This window comes from Pipistrellus hanaki (assembly GCF_964339955.1).
Source record: "Pipistrellus hanaki genome assembly, chromosome: X".
Lineage (NCBI taxonomy): Eukaryota > Metazoa > Chordata > Mammalia > Chiroptera > Vespertilionidae > Pipistrellus > Pipistrellus hanaki.
This window is the reverse complement of record NC_140524.1, coordinates 85,321,165-85,335,005: the sequence shown is the minus strand read 5'-3', so window position 1 is coordinate 85,335,005 and position 13,841 is coordinate 85,321,165. Positions and strand designations below refer to the sequence as shown.

At 38.4% G+C, this 13,841-nt stretch overlaps 1 protein-coding gene across 3 annotated transcripts in view; it reads right to left on the bottom strand.

Moving 5' to 3' along the window:
- Positions 1 to 13,841, bottom strand: part of DMD (dystrophin) — a 2,141,216-nt gene that overhangs the window by 580,379 nt on the left and 1,546,996 nt on the right. For all 3 annotated transcript variants that reach the window (XM_084869361.1, XM_084869360.1, XM_084869362.1), the window contains one exon: positions 9,792 to 10,003. In XM_084869361.1, coding sequence (XP_084725487.1) covers positions 9,792 to 10,003 — 212 coding nt within the window. The remainder of the gene's footprint in view (positions 1 to 9,791; positions 10,004 to 13,841) is intronic.

The following is a 13,841-nucleotide window of genomic DNA, read 5'->3' as shown; positions in this document are numbered from 1 at the left end:
TGTATTAAGATGTACCTGTCATCAGGCATGGTCCTTGTAAATCTACAAGGGGCATATGACATCAATAAAATACAAATTTGTGTTAGGTCTCTGAGTTTGGTGATTGCTTATTACTGTGGCATAATTTAGCCTATCCTCACTGACATATCTACTAAGGTTAACCCTGTCTCATATAATAGGCAATTCTAAAATCTCCAGATATTTTGGAAGCAGGGTCAGGGGTAGAATAAGCTAGCATAATAATACATTAAAAATAGGTTCCCCTGCTAATAAATATTTACAAATGATGTTTCTAAAGCAGTTTTTAAGTGTGAAGGAACAAGAATAGATGTGTAGTTTTAATGACATGCATATACACCTTTGAATAAAACTTCATTAAAATATAATTTACATACTGTAAAATTCACTCATTTAAAGTATATAATATAGTGGTTTTTAGTATTTTAACATACTGGTGAAGTCATTACTACAATAGAATTTTGGATAATTTTCTTCATCCTCAAGAGAAACCTATACACATTATCAGCCACTTTCCATTGTCTGTTCTCTCCTTCCCCAAGCCTGTACTGAGTATGAATATAAATGGTTTAATACAATATATGGTCTTTTGTGACTGACTACTTTTATTCAGCTTAATGCTTTTGTGGTTAACCAATACTATAACAGTACTTTATTCATTTTTTTTTAATGAAGCCTTTTTTAAAAATATATTTTTTACAGAGAGGAAGAGAGAGGGATAGTTAGAAACATTGATGAGAGAGAATCATCGATCAGCTGCCTCTTGCACCCCCCCCCACCCACTGGGGATGTGCCTGCAACCAAGGTACATGCCCATGACCGGAATCAAACCTGGGACCTTTTAGTCCACAGACCGACGCTCTATCCACTGAGCCAAACCGGTCTCGGCTCTTTATTCATTTTTGTTGCTGAATAATATTCCATTGTTGGATATAATACATTTTTTAACCCATTCATTAGTTGAAGACATTTGAGTTGTTTTATGCTTTTTTGGCTATCCTATCTAATAAAGAGGGACTATGTTAATTGACCCTCACACTGTCACAAAGATGGCAGTGCCCACAGCCAATAAGGAGGAAATATGCTAATTGACTGCCCCACCCTCAAAGATTGCAGCACCCAAAGCCAATAAGGAGAGAATATGCTAATTGACTGCCCCGCCCTAAAAGATGGTGGCACTCATAGCCACAAGATGGTGGCCTAGCTGGTTTTGCTCAGTGGATAGAGCATCAGCCTGTGGACTAACGGTCCTCAGTTCCATTCCAGTCAAGGACACATGCCTGGGTTGTGGGCTCAATCTCCAGTAGGGGGCGTGCAGGAGACAGCCAATCAATGTTTCTCATCATTGATGCTTCTATCTCTTTCTCTCTCCCTTCCTCTTTGAAATCATTACAAAAAAGTAGGCTATTAAAGTTTCTATTTTGTTAAATTTTTACTTATCTGCTCTTTATGTATATCTTATTTCTTGTCTTTCCTTTTCCCAGAGTGGAATTATGCTCTATCTTCAAGTTTGTTGATTCTTCAGCTAGCTTAAGTCTAATATTGAGCACATCCAGGGAAAATTTTATTTAAATTATATATTTTTAAAATTCCATAATCTCTCTTTAGTCCCTGTTTATATCTCTTTATTGATATTCTCTATTGGGCAAAATTTGCACATAACCTTCTGGATGCCCCAGGAATATGTCAGAATTTTTCAGAGTCCCCTGAAGAAATCTCATTCCTCAGATTTTCATTTTAAGTTTTTCTCCAGACCCTGATTTTATTCACTGGTAATATAGCCTCAGCGAGCTGTTATTTAAACAACTGTTGCTAATTGTTTTGGATAAAAATTCTGGGGATAGGGCTTTTCCTATGGAGTTAGCTCAAACTCAGGTCAAACAAATGACAAGGCCTTGTGTATATGATTGTTCTAGAGAGTGACAAGACAGTCTTACAGTGTTAATGCTCTGGGTATAAAATGGGTCTTTTTGAAGAACTCTAATCCTGGTCTTCCCTCTCTGGTGGCTGCAAGGCTGCTAATTTTCAAGCATACTGTGTAACTGGGGAAAAGTAATGGGAATAGGCCAAGTTAAAAAGCTTCAAACCCTGCTATTCTTACTGAAGTGCAGCAGTTTTCATATTGTTACCAACCTTTGGTTAATTTCTAGAGTTCAGAAAAGGTGATTTGGACAATATTTACAATTTGTTGCTTTTATGAATGAGTGGATTTACAGAGCAGCCACATTATATGTTCAAGCATGGAACAAGTTATACTGTGAAAAGAAAACAAGGCACTATATGGTGCAATCAGAGAATAATGCTATTTAAGTCTTGGTGACTCTGCATTAAATATTTATATAGTATAGCAGTACCTGGAAAAACTACTCATTACTTTCTGTGCTCCATCAGTGATGTAGGAAGCACTCTGTATGCTTTGAGAAGTTTAATAGCTTTATACCTACTTTGAGAGGAAAAGTACTATTAGATGATTGATACTTTCTCCTTAACCATGTGGAAACTTTAGGGGAGAACAAAAGGGAATAAAGAAAATGCATGAAAAAAATGACTGGTCCTAATAAGAAGATTTCTGATAATGTTTTCATTATTGTATCAGAAATGCAAACCTTGAACTGCCAGTGTGGGTCAATTTGCTAATTTAATTTTGTGCAGTCTAAAAATAAACAAAACAGCCGAAACCGGTTTGGCTCAGTGGATAGAGAGTAGGTCTGTGGACTGAAGGGTCCCAGGTTCGATTCCGGTCAGGAGCATGTACCTTGGTTGAGGGCACATCCCCGGTAGGGGGTGTGCAGGAGGCAGCTGATCAATGTTTCTCTCTCATCGATGTTTCTAGCTCTCTATTCCTCTCTCCCTTCCTCTCTGTAAAAAATCAATAACATATATTTAAAAAAATAAAGAAATAAAGAAAACATTTGAATGAAGAATTGAGTTTCCATTACTGTACATATCCTTATGGCAGATCTGAATATTATCTAATACCACTCACCCCACCCCCAATAACTAAAATGATAAAGCTCTACTACCACATTTGAAAAAGAAGTTTCTGTGATTAGTTTCCTTCCTAGTAAAATAATTTGAGATCCTCAAATAACTATTGTATTTTTTATACACTAGGAGCCCAGCACACAATTTGAAACCATGGCGCTGCTTACCCTCAAGTCGCTGGTCCAGCCCTGCCTCACTCCCTGGGCCCCACAGAAGCCTTGGCCACTGCTTGTCTGGCTCTGCCTCCCTCTCTGGCCCTTGAAGCAGCTGCAGCTACTACTGATCAAGTCCTCCCCCAGTGCAGGTGCATGGAGCCTCCTGCTGCCCCACCCCTGACACTGCACATGCAACCCCTCCTATCTGAGAAAAGTGGCCCATTACAGCATCCCAGTTAATTAGCATATTTTCTATTATTTATATATATATATATATATATATATATATATATATATATATATAACAAGTTCAACCTTTTAAATATAATTACAGTGTACCCATGTCTTCAAAACAGGTATTTTGAGATCTTGGACATATTTATTTAAAAATTTGATAAATTATTGGAATTTTTGCCTCAGATAGCTTTAAGTATTAGATAGCCAAATCAGCTAAGCTCAAACAAGATTTCACTTCTCTATTGAATTCATGTTATCTTAGCTCAGTCAAGCAAAAAACAGCTAACGCTGTCCCATTTGAAAAGCTTTTATGCTGAATTTGACACAAAGCAATCACAAAGCAGACAAAAAGGGATTTCTCTTTCAAAAGCTAAAAGGGAAAAAATAAATGAGAACTCTGAGCTTGGGTAAATCTCTCTTGACACTGGAAAAGAAAGTTTAAAATCATCAAGAAATAATTTTTCCAAGAATTCAATGCCAAGTTGGGATCAATCTTAATAGCCTGGGGAACAGGTTGTGAAGTCAACCAAGATAATGCCAAATGAAATAAGTCCCATGATGACCATTGCTGGCAATTTTAGGTGCCAGTAGCATATCATCTTACCTCTTATGAAAGTTAAATGTCACCATATTTGATAGTATTTTGTCATAGCTATTGGCAGGGATTTTGATTAGAATAGAAATCCTGTATGATTTTCCCTACTTTCTATCTTTCCATCTCAAAAGAACATCATTGTTTTATCAGAGCCATGGATAAGATTGAATGAAGCTATGTGGTTAATAAAATCTAGTACTTACTTTATGCTTTTGTTTCTAAAAAATAAGGGCTATATAGGAAAGAAATACATTAAACATATATTATGTGAACTTCTTAATGACCTGCTCATTCATTATTGCCATATAGGCATTCTTCATGCAGTCTGTTCTTTTGCCAAATCAAACTTCTCTGGTTTACATCTCCTTCCACCCTACCCATACTTTCAAGATGGACTTTTCTCAGATGCCATCTAAGATTTGAGAGGAGGTTTTTGAAATATCCAATGAGTAAAACAATGTTTAAAGATGAAACTTAATGAAATATTATAAAAAAATAAAAATAACTATTAAAAGTTATGTAGCAACATATATAAATATTTCATCAATAATACTGACTTAAAATCACAAATCAAAATTTTATCTATATTATGAAGACAGCTAAAATATGTAGATAAGAAAAGGAAAATTTTAGAGATAAATATTAGCAATGATGAACACTAACATATCAGAATTGTAGGTGATTTTCCCTTTTCATTCAGATATGGTGACTGGTTTAAAATTTCAAAGAGTGCAACAGTGCTGGAAGTTATCTTTGAAACCAGTTCATTGGTTTCACTGGTGACACTGAGGACCGTCATCAGTGATCAGTTCTGTAGACACAGTCTAATGATTACCTTACAAGGCTCACTGTTTCTCTTGCTAATTTTAGGCACAAAGACTTGGGGGAAAAATTATGGAACAAAAAGGTCTTTGGTCAAATCAATCAATGTCTCCCTATGTCTATTTTCACATTTTCTTCCTAAAAGAAAATTATGTGATAAGCCAGCTAATATCATTCAGTAATGAGAACACAGTAGACATAAAGCCTAGGCCTCCATTTTATAGGCTCCCTGACTAGTATAAAATTAAAAATAGTAGTTTCCTTAAAAATGGAATCCAATTTGTAATAATCTTTTTTAGTTTTTCATAGTAAAACATAATATATAAACTTCTCCCCAGTATATTATTTCATTATTTTTATTTTCTACTGGTTGGCTTATCAGCAATACAATTTTACTAGAGGCCCAGTACACAAAATTCATGCGCAGGTGTGTGTGGGGGGGTATATGTGTCCCTCAGCTCAGCCTGCACCCTTTTCAATCTGGGACCCTTCTCACAATCTAGGACTGTTGGCTCCCAACTGCTCGCCTGCCTGCCTGCCTGATTGTCCCTAACCTAAGGTGACCAGACATCCAGCTTTTGGTGGGACAGTCCCGATTTTTAACAATTTGTCGCGTGTCCCGTGGCATTTTTAAAAAAAGTCCCGATTTTTGGAAGATTCTTTTTTAAAACGCTGCAGGACACCGGACAAATTGTTAAAAATCGGGACTGTCCAGCCAAAAGCTGGATGTCTGGTCACCTTACCCTAACTGCTTCTGCCTGCCAGCATGATCATTCCCTAACCACACTCCTGCCAGCCTGGTCGATGCCTAACTGTTCCCCTGCTGGCCTGATTGCCCCTAATTGCCTATTCCTGCTGGCCTGGTCACCCCAATTGGCCTCCCCTCATGGCCTGGTTGCCCCAAACTGCCCTCCCTTACCAGCCTGGTCACCTCCAACTGTCCTCCCCTGCATGCCTGGTCCCCCCCCCCAACTTCCCTCCCCGACAAGCTGGGTCCCCCCTCAATGGCCCTCCCCTTCAGGCCTGGTTCCTCTCAACTCTTCTCCCCTGCAGGCCTGGTCACCCCCAAATGCCTTCCCCTTCAGGCCAACTGCCCTCCCCTGCAGATCTGTTCCTCCCCAACTAACCTCCCCTGCAGGCCTGGTTACCCCCAAATGACCTCCCCTTCAAGCCAACTCCCCTCCCCTACAGGTCTGGTGTCCCCCAACTTCCTTCCCTTGCAGGCCTGGTTGCCCCCAACTGTCCTCTCCTGCAGGCCCGGTCCCTCCTAACTGCCCTCTCCTGCATACCTTGTCCTTCCCAACTGCCCTCCTCTGCTGGCCATCTTGTGGTGGTCATCTTGTGTCCACATGGGGGCGGCCAACTTTGACCATATGGGGGCAGCCATGTTGTGTGTTGGAGTGATGGTCAATTTGCATATTATCCTTTTATTAGATAGGCCTAGTGGCCCAATGCACAAAATTTGTGCAAGAGTAGTCCTTTGCAGTCCCGGCTGCCTAGGCCCTTGCAGCTCTCCCCACCCCCCACTCTACTTCTGCCCCCATTCCCAACTGGCTTTGTCCAGAAGGTCGTTGGAAGGTTGTCCAGACAGTTGTTCCCCTGTTTGGCCATTCTGTCAATTTGCATATTATGCTTTTATTATTATAGATATGTCAATTTACAATTACAATTGTCTCCCTTTCTGATTCTCAGGGCATTTCTTGATTCATTTTAACCACATAGATAGACAATGGGTAGAAGAGAAGATACGTGAGGTCATTTATAAGAATAAGCAATACACTGTATGTTCACATCTTAACTCAGCCACTTGTAACTATAGTTACTGAACTTCTTGAGGCTTCACTTTTCTTATCTATAAACTGGAAGCAATAATAGTGCTTTTCTTGGAAGGTTTTTGAGAGAATAAAATAAGCCAATATATGTAAAGTGAATCACAGCTTTTGACAAATAGCAAGTAATTACTAAATGCTAGTAATATTAGTATTAGCATTAGAATTACTCTTAGTTTTATCATAATAAATGATAATCACTAAATGACGGGAAAATTACAATGTTGGTCATTCTTATCTGTATTATAAAGTTATATTAAAGTTGCAGCAATGAATATGATTAAATTCCTCACACACATAGCACAACCAAAAACATCAGTTGCCATTTTTATGTTGTAGTTTTATACTGACTATTCAAAAGCAATTTTTTTTACCTAGAAAGTTTGACAAGTATTACAATTATAATACGACCTTGTCTTTAAGTTAGGCGTTTAAAACATCTTACTTGTTTTAACAAAAATTGTTTTTTTGCTCCTTTCATATTTCCTTTTACATTTCTTTTTGTCTCATATTTAAAGCTCCTTGCTTTTCTATGAGCTGTTAAGTCCTAATCATTTTTGCTATCACTTTAGGATTCTCATATGTTTTAAGATGATTATTTTTCATTTGCCAACTTACAGACTCTTCTAATCAAACCTGTCACTATTTGTCTCTCATCATTCATTTCCTTTATCTAAATCAAAGGTTCAGTACAAACTCTTTTTCCTGTTAATTCCTCCTTACCAGTTAACCACCTTGTCCCATTATTTGCTAGATTCATACAATCCTATTTTTTTAGAGAAAAAAGGAATTATAGAACATACTGAGTACCTTATAGATAAGATCAGAGCTATAATCATATATAGGAGACTCTTGAAGATGGTGGTGCAGGTAAACTCAGTACTCACTGCCTCCCACAATCACATCAAAATTGTAACTAAAATACAGAATGACCATCATTTAGAAATGCCTGAAATCTGGAAGGAGGAGGAGGACGGGGAGGAGGAGGAGGGGGAAGAAGAGGAGGAGGAGGAGGTGGAAGAGGAGGAGGGATAAAAATATGAACAATAAAATAGCAATATACAGAGTGGCCAGATTATTATGATATCTAAACACATAATAATCTGGCCACTCGGTATATATGTCCTATATAACAAAAGGCTAATATGCAAATTGTCCCCTCGACCAGGAGTTCAACCAGCAGGCAGGTTGGCCAACCTCCCATGTCTCCTCCTCCTGGACAGACTGGCCATACCTCACCCATGCACAAATTCAGCACCGGGACTCTAATATATATATATATATTACACTGAGTGGCCAGATTAGTATGCATTCAGATATCATAATAATCTGGCCACTCAGTTACATAGTTATCAAAAATTTAATCTAAAAATAAAAATGAATGAACAAGGAATCTAATGAACAAAATAAATTGATGAATAAAATAGAACCAGATGCGTGGAAACATGCAACAGATGGATGAATCTGAAAGGAAAGTGGGTGGGCTAGAAGAGATTCACCAAAGTATTTATATGCATTACCTATGGACACAGACAATAGGGTGATGAAGGCCTGGGGTGGGGCAGGAACAAGGTAGAGGGAGGCAATGGGGTGGAAAAGGAAGGCATCTGTAATACTCTCAACAATAAAGATTTAAAAAAGAATAAACATATAGACTCTCTATTTCACATAGACCAGGAGTTGGGAAAAACACCATTAGAAATTCCTAATTTATTCATGTAAGAATACCTTATTGGTAACAAGTATCTCGTGAAAGAGTGAACTTTTATTTATCTACATGTTGTCTCCAAATGAGGTCATGATAAGCCTGTAAAATCCTATCTGACTTTCTACTTTCTAATATTCTTGTCCTATAAATAAGAACATTGTCCTCATAGTAGTTTAGGTCCTTTAAAAATAGATATGGCAGAGACTTATTAAAAGCTTACTACCTCATTATTCCCATTTACTATTCCTGAAATTAAATTAGGAACAAGTTTTGGTCAACAGGATGTGTGTGGAAGTGATGAATATAACCTCTAGCCCTGGCCATAAAATACATTCTCTCTTTTTCTCCTGCAGTGACCTTGGGCAGCTATGAGTTAAAAAAAAGATAGTTTAATAAAATTAGAAAAGCCTGATCCCCAAGTCACCATTTGGGGAAGAGCTCCCAAGAAGGGCTCTTCAACCTCTATTGGACGATGACACAACCAAGAAATTAACCTTAACTGTATGAAGCTATTGGGATTTCAGGGCTTCTTGTTCAAATGAACTCAGTGAAGGTACATATGCTATAGAGCTTAGCATAGTCTAAATTCGGCCTAATTTAGAAATGGAAGCCACTTCTTTCAAGAAAACAATTACTTTTTTTTCTCAGATGGCATAGCTAATTTGAGATTCAGATACTTGTTTAGCAGAAGGCCTCTTTCTTCCAGAAAAGAAAAAAGAAAAAAATCTAAAGAGGGTTTTGATCAAATACTCAGTCTGACCAAGTTTCCACCAATTTATTTCCCTGTTTAAAGTTTCCCCAAGGCTGCCCTTTGTTTGATATTTGTCTTTCAAAACTGACCCATATAATACAAAGTTTGAAATAATTAAGTGCATGTAAAGTACCATGCATGGTGCTTGATAAAAAATAATCAAACACATTTAACTTTATTTTCCTTTTTTCTTTCTTTTCCTCTGAAGAGTTGTAGTTTATTAAGTGGACAAAACTGTGATGTAGTTTAGGGGTAAGGGGAGGAAGAAAATAAGGCAGAGAAAGAAGAGAAGCTGGGCTGGAGGTCAGAGAATGGGAGGAGAAAGTGAGAATATACTTTATCTCTGCCTTATCCTTACACACACCCTTCCCTTTTCCATTTGGGGCCTTTAAACAAAGAAGGGAAAAGTAGAGCTGTTACCATTTCTAAGAAGGCATTAAGAGATTGACTTATGTTCCTACACAAGTATGTTTATCAACTTTGAAGTAGTTGGAAAAGATGTTAAAATGTGAAAACCAGCCCATTTTAGATATTTATTCGTCTAATCTCTACTTTGTCTACTGTTCATTTTTGCATAAATATAATTTTCTTTTAATAAGTTTACTTTAAAAATCATTAAATTTCAATTCTTTTTGTAATTGTCTCCAGTGTACACAGTATTTAATTTGAAGAACATGTCTCTGATTCTAACCTTGGTTTCTTTGATTTTCTTTTGGATTGCATCCGTTGTGTAGGGACCCTCCTTCCAGGACTCAAGCTTGCCTCTGACCTGCCCCAAGACCTGCTCAGCTTCTTCCTTAGCTTCCAGCCATTGTGTTGAATCCTTTAACATTTCATTCAACTGTTGCCTCCGGTTCTGAAGGTGTTCCTGTACTTCATCCCACTGATTCTGAATTCTTTCAACTGGAATAAAAGGAAAAATATATAGGATTAAATGCTAGTCTTAAGATATTTTCAATTTAACATCCAAATATCTCGCATTCTGTATTAAAAATTATTCACTTTGTTATAACTAGGATGATCGACAACTGAATTCCTTATTGGTTTTCAATGGCAAACACGAGTTTCTGTTAAATTATCTCCCTGAAGGTAACCTAGAACACCAATACTATATGTAAAAATGTAAATCTCTTTATTCTCAATCCATAAAACCAAATATGAATAAAATTTTAGAAAGGTTCTTTGGCAGAATACCCCAAACACCTTGCCTTTACCACTTCAGATTCTAACAGTCTGAGTTCCAATGCCATCGTTGGCAGTTCATTCCTTAAAGGTTTTGTATTACCACAAAGACTTCGCTTTGCCATCTAAGTGGTAGGCTAGATGCACCAGGGAACTGACACTTCCCCTCATGCCAATCCACCTCCCAGGAATAGCCTGTAAGCAATGACTGATGGTTGTAGGCATTGGGATATGGATATTTAGCTCTCTTCATGCTAGGATACATAACTGTGAGGCATGTGTTTTTTAATAGTTCCAGAGATCTCCCAGTGAGATAAAGCTCCACAATGGTAACCTGCTTGATAATGCACCATCCTTTATTGGCTGTCTTGCCATACTTGTTTCATTTGCTCACTCCCCTACTGATATTTTTCTCAGCTCCCAAATAAGTCACTTGCTCTTAAAACTTTTTTCTAGGGTTTTCTTCTGGGTCAACCCAAGAGCAGGTGGGTGTTCTGGAAATTTCTTATAACAATATCTAAAAATTCATGCTGATTGTATTTTGTAAGTATGACAGGCTTATAATGAACCTATTTTTTGGTATCATTGAGAATCAAAGATAATGGATGGATTGCCTATATATTATGCTCTGAAATACTCCAATTTAAAATGCTAAAATAAATATGACCACGCTATTTTTCTTTTTAATAAGGATCATACTATCTTTTCTTTATTCTGGTTTCATAAAATGGAAATAATGACATATAAAACAAGTAATAAACCGCCATCTACTTTATCCCTTAAGTAAAAAATCTGACAGACATTCTAGACTCTTTCCTAAGCCTCACTGAACACCGTATTTTATTGGTTACTAATTTCTCTAATATAGAACTGCCCTCGTTCCACATATTACCACAGCAAAGTTCTATTATATTTTGCCTACATGTGTGCAATAGATTCCATGTAGTCCTCCACTTCAAGCCTCAGTTTTTCAATATAATATCTACACTTTAGACAGAGTGATGACTAATATAGACGTGATCAATTCATTCTCTCATTTAAATGCTTAAATGTCTTTTCACCATCCTCTGGAATATTTAGTTTGATCTATAATACATGTTTTTCTCTGTGATCTGGCCCAAACAGTCTGAGAGGTTTATTTACAAAAGAATAAGTTACAACATAATCAGGGTGTAGGAAAATTACCAAAGATATACAAGAACTAGACCTTGCAGTAGTGGTGCTGTTACTATATCTAGGCATAAGAAATCAGGGGAGGGAGAAGTGGCCAGAAGCCAAGAATTATGAGGAGAAACCACCTTCAGAAGAGCAGTAACCTTTTGTCAAGGGACATAGTCAGCCTGAGGCAACTTCATAGGGAGGCAACTAGGAGAATAAATATCCTGACCTCACTCAACCTGCTCTCTTCAATTTCCAAATAGGGCTCCCCAGTGGCTAAACCAACTGGAAGCCAGAGGGCATGGGAGATCTATGATGACACAGATCAGCCTCCCAGAGTAGACAGCAGGGTAGAGAAGGGCAAAGCCTGGCTATGGGTGAACAAGTAAAATGTATACAGCACAGACTTCACTCATATGTGAAATCTAATGAACAAAATGAACTAAGCAAAACAGAGATAGACTCATAGATAGAGAGCAGGCTGACAACTGTTGGGAGGCATTAGGGGTTGGGTGGGGGTGGAGGGATCAAGCAAAAGAGAAAAAAAGAAAAAACAATTCATGGATATGGATAACAGTGTGAAGATGGCACGATTGAGGGGAGTTGGGGGAGGTGGAGAAGGGTATATGGGGGATAAACAGTGATGGAAGGAGACTTGTCTTGGAAAGGTGAACACACAATACACTATACAGATGATGTATTATAGAATTCTACACCTGAAACCTGGATAATTTTGTTAATCAGTGTCACCCCAATAAATTCAACAAAAAGGAAAAAAACAGCACAGTATTATAAAATTGTGCTTCTAATTTCATCATGTTGGCTCAGTTTTTCTAAATTAACTCTATTGTTGCTTCAAAGTTTTGAGAAGTGATGAGTTAGATAAGTACCTGAGATATTTTGTAAATAACTATCAGGACTAGATAAATACTATAAGACTAGTTATTGTGACATGAAATAAAAAATCTGGTATCTAGAAAACTAAGTGGCACTCATTTTTGTTGGGTTCATTTCTGTCAAGGTGTTTGTTATGTTGCAAAATCAGTCAATATATTATATTCCAACTTCAGTTAACATGCCAACTTTTGTTTAAATGACAGTCTTTTTTTTATAATCTCTGAGCACTATTCTTTTTTGTTTGTTTCATTGTTGTTGTTGCCCCACTGGGAATTACGTATCTGTTATAGTTGAGATGTATAGTTATTGGTTATTCTTCTATTTTATCTTTAGTTTACAAAACTAATAGCGTAAATGCTATTATAAGAAATTGCTTAAAATATAAATAAAAATGCCTTTAAGTGTTCTGAAATATTTTTCTATCATAGAACAACTTAGAACTGATATTATAATTACAATCCATTTTTTCAATTTATAACAGGTTACTTTATTATGTACTAGTGGCCTGGTACATGGATTTGTGCACATTTAAAGGAAAATAATTAGAAGAAATATTTTAATATCTTCATTTGCCCTTTCTCTGAAATGGAAGTGTCAGAGCCATGCTGGTTGCCATCTGCAGGGTATCAGCTGGGCAATCAAGCCCCCACTCACACCTGCCTTGGCCTGGTGCTGCCCAGTCACCTGCTTCACCATCCTGCTGTGGTCCCGCTCTTCTTGGGGGCCCATCGGGGCGGCAGCACCTCCATTGCCGCCCACTGCCAGCACCACACCACCAATACCTGCCATGTCCCTCACCACCCCCTGGTGGTCAGGACATGTCATAGCAAGTGGCCAAACTCCCAATCTCCCAGTTGAAATCCTGGTCGACCACACACCTGAGGGGACAATTTGCATATTAGGCTTTTGTTATATGACTAGAGGTCTGGTGCATGAAATTCATGCACAAGGGGGTGTGTCCCTCAGCCCAGCCTGCACCCTGTCTAATCTGGGATCCCTACTGGGATCAGGCCAAAACAGGCAGTCAGACATCCCTCTCACAATCCAGGACTGCTGGCTCCCAATTGCTCGCCTGCCTGCTTTCCTGATTGCCACTAACTGCTTCTGCCTGCCAGCCTAATTACCCCCTAACCACTCCCCTTCCAGCCTGATTGATGCCTAACTACTCCCCTGCTGCCCTATTTGCCCCTAACTTCCCTCCCCTGCAGGCCTGGTCTCCCCCCTCCCCCCAACTGCTCTCTCCTACAGGCCAGGTCCTCCCCAACTGCCCTTTCCTGCAGGCCCGGTCATCCCCAATTTCCCTCCTCTGCCGGCTTGGTCACCCCTAACTGCCCTCCCTTGCAGGTTTGATAACCCCCAACTGCTCACCTTTACAGGCCTGGTCCCTCCCAACTGCCCTCCCCTGCTGGCCATCTTGTGGTCACATGGAGGCAGCCATCTTGTGTATTAGAGTGATGGTCAATTTGCATATTACTCTTTTATTAATTAGGATAGAGGCCTGGTG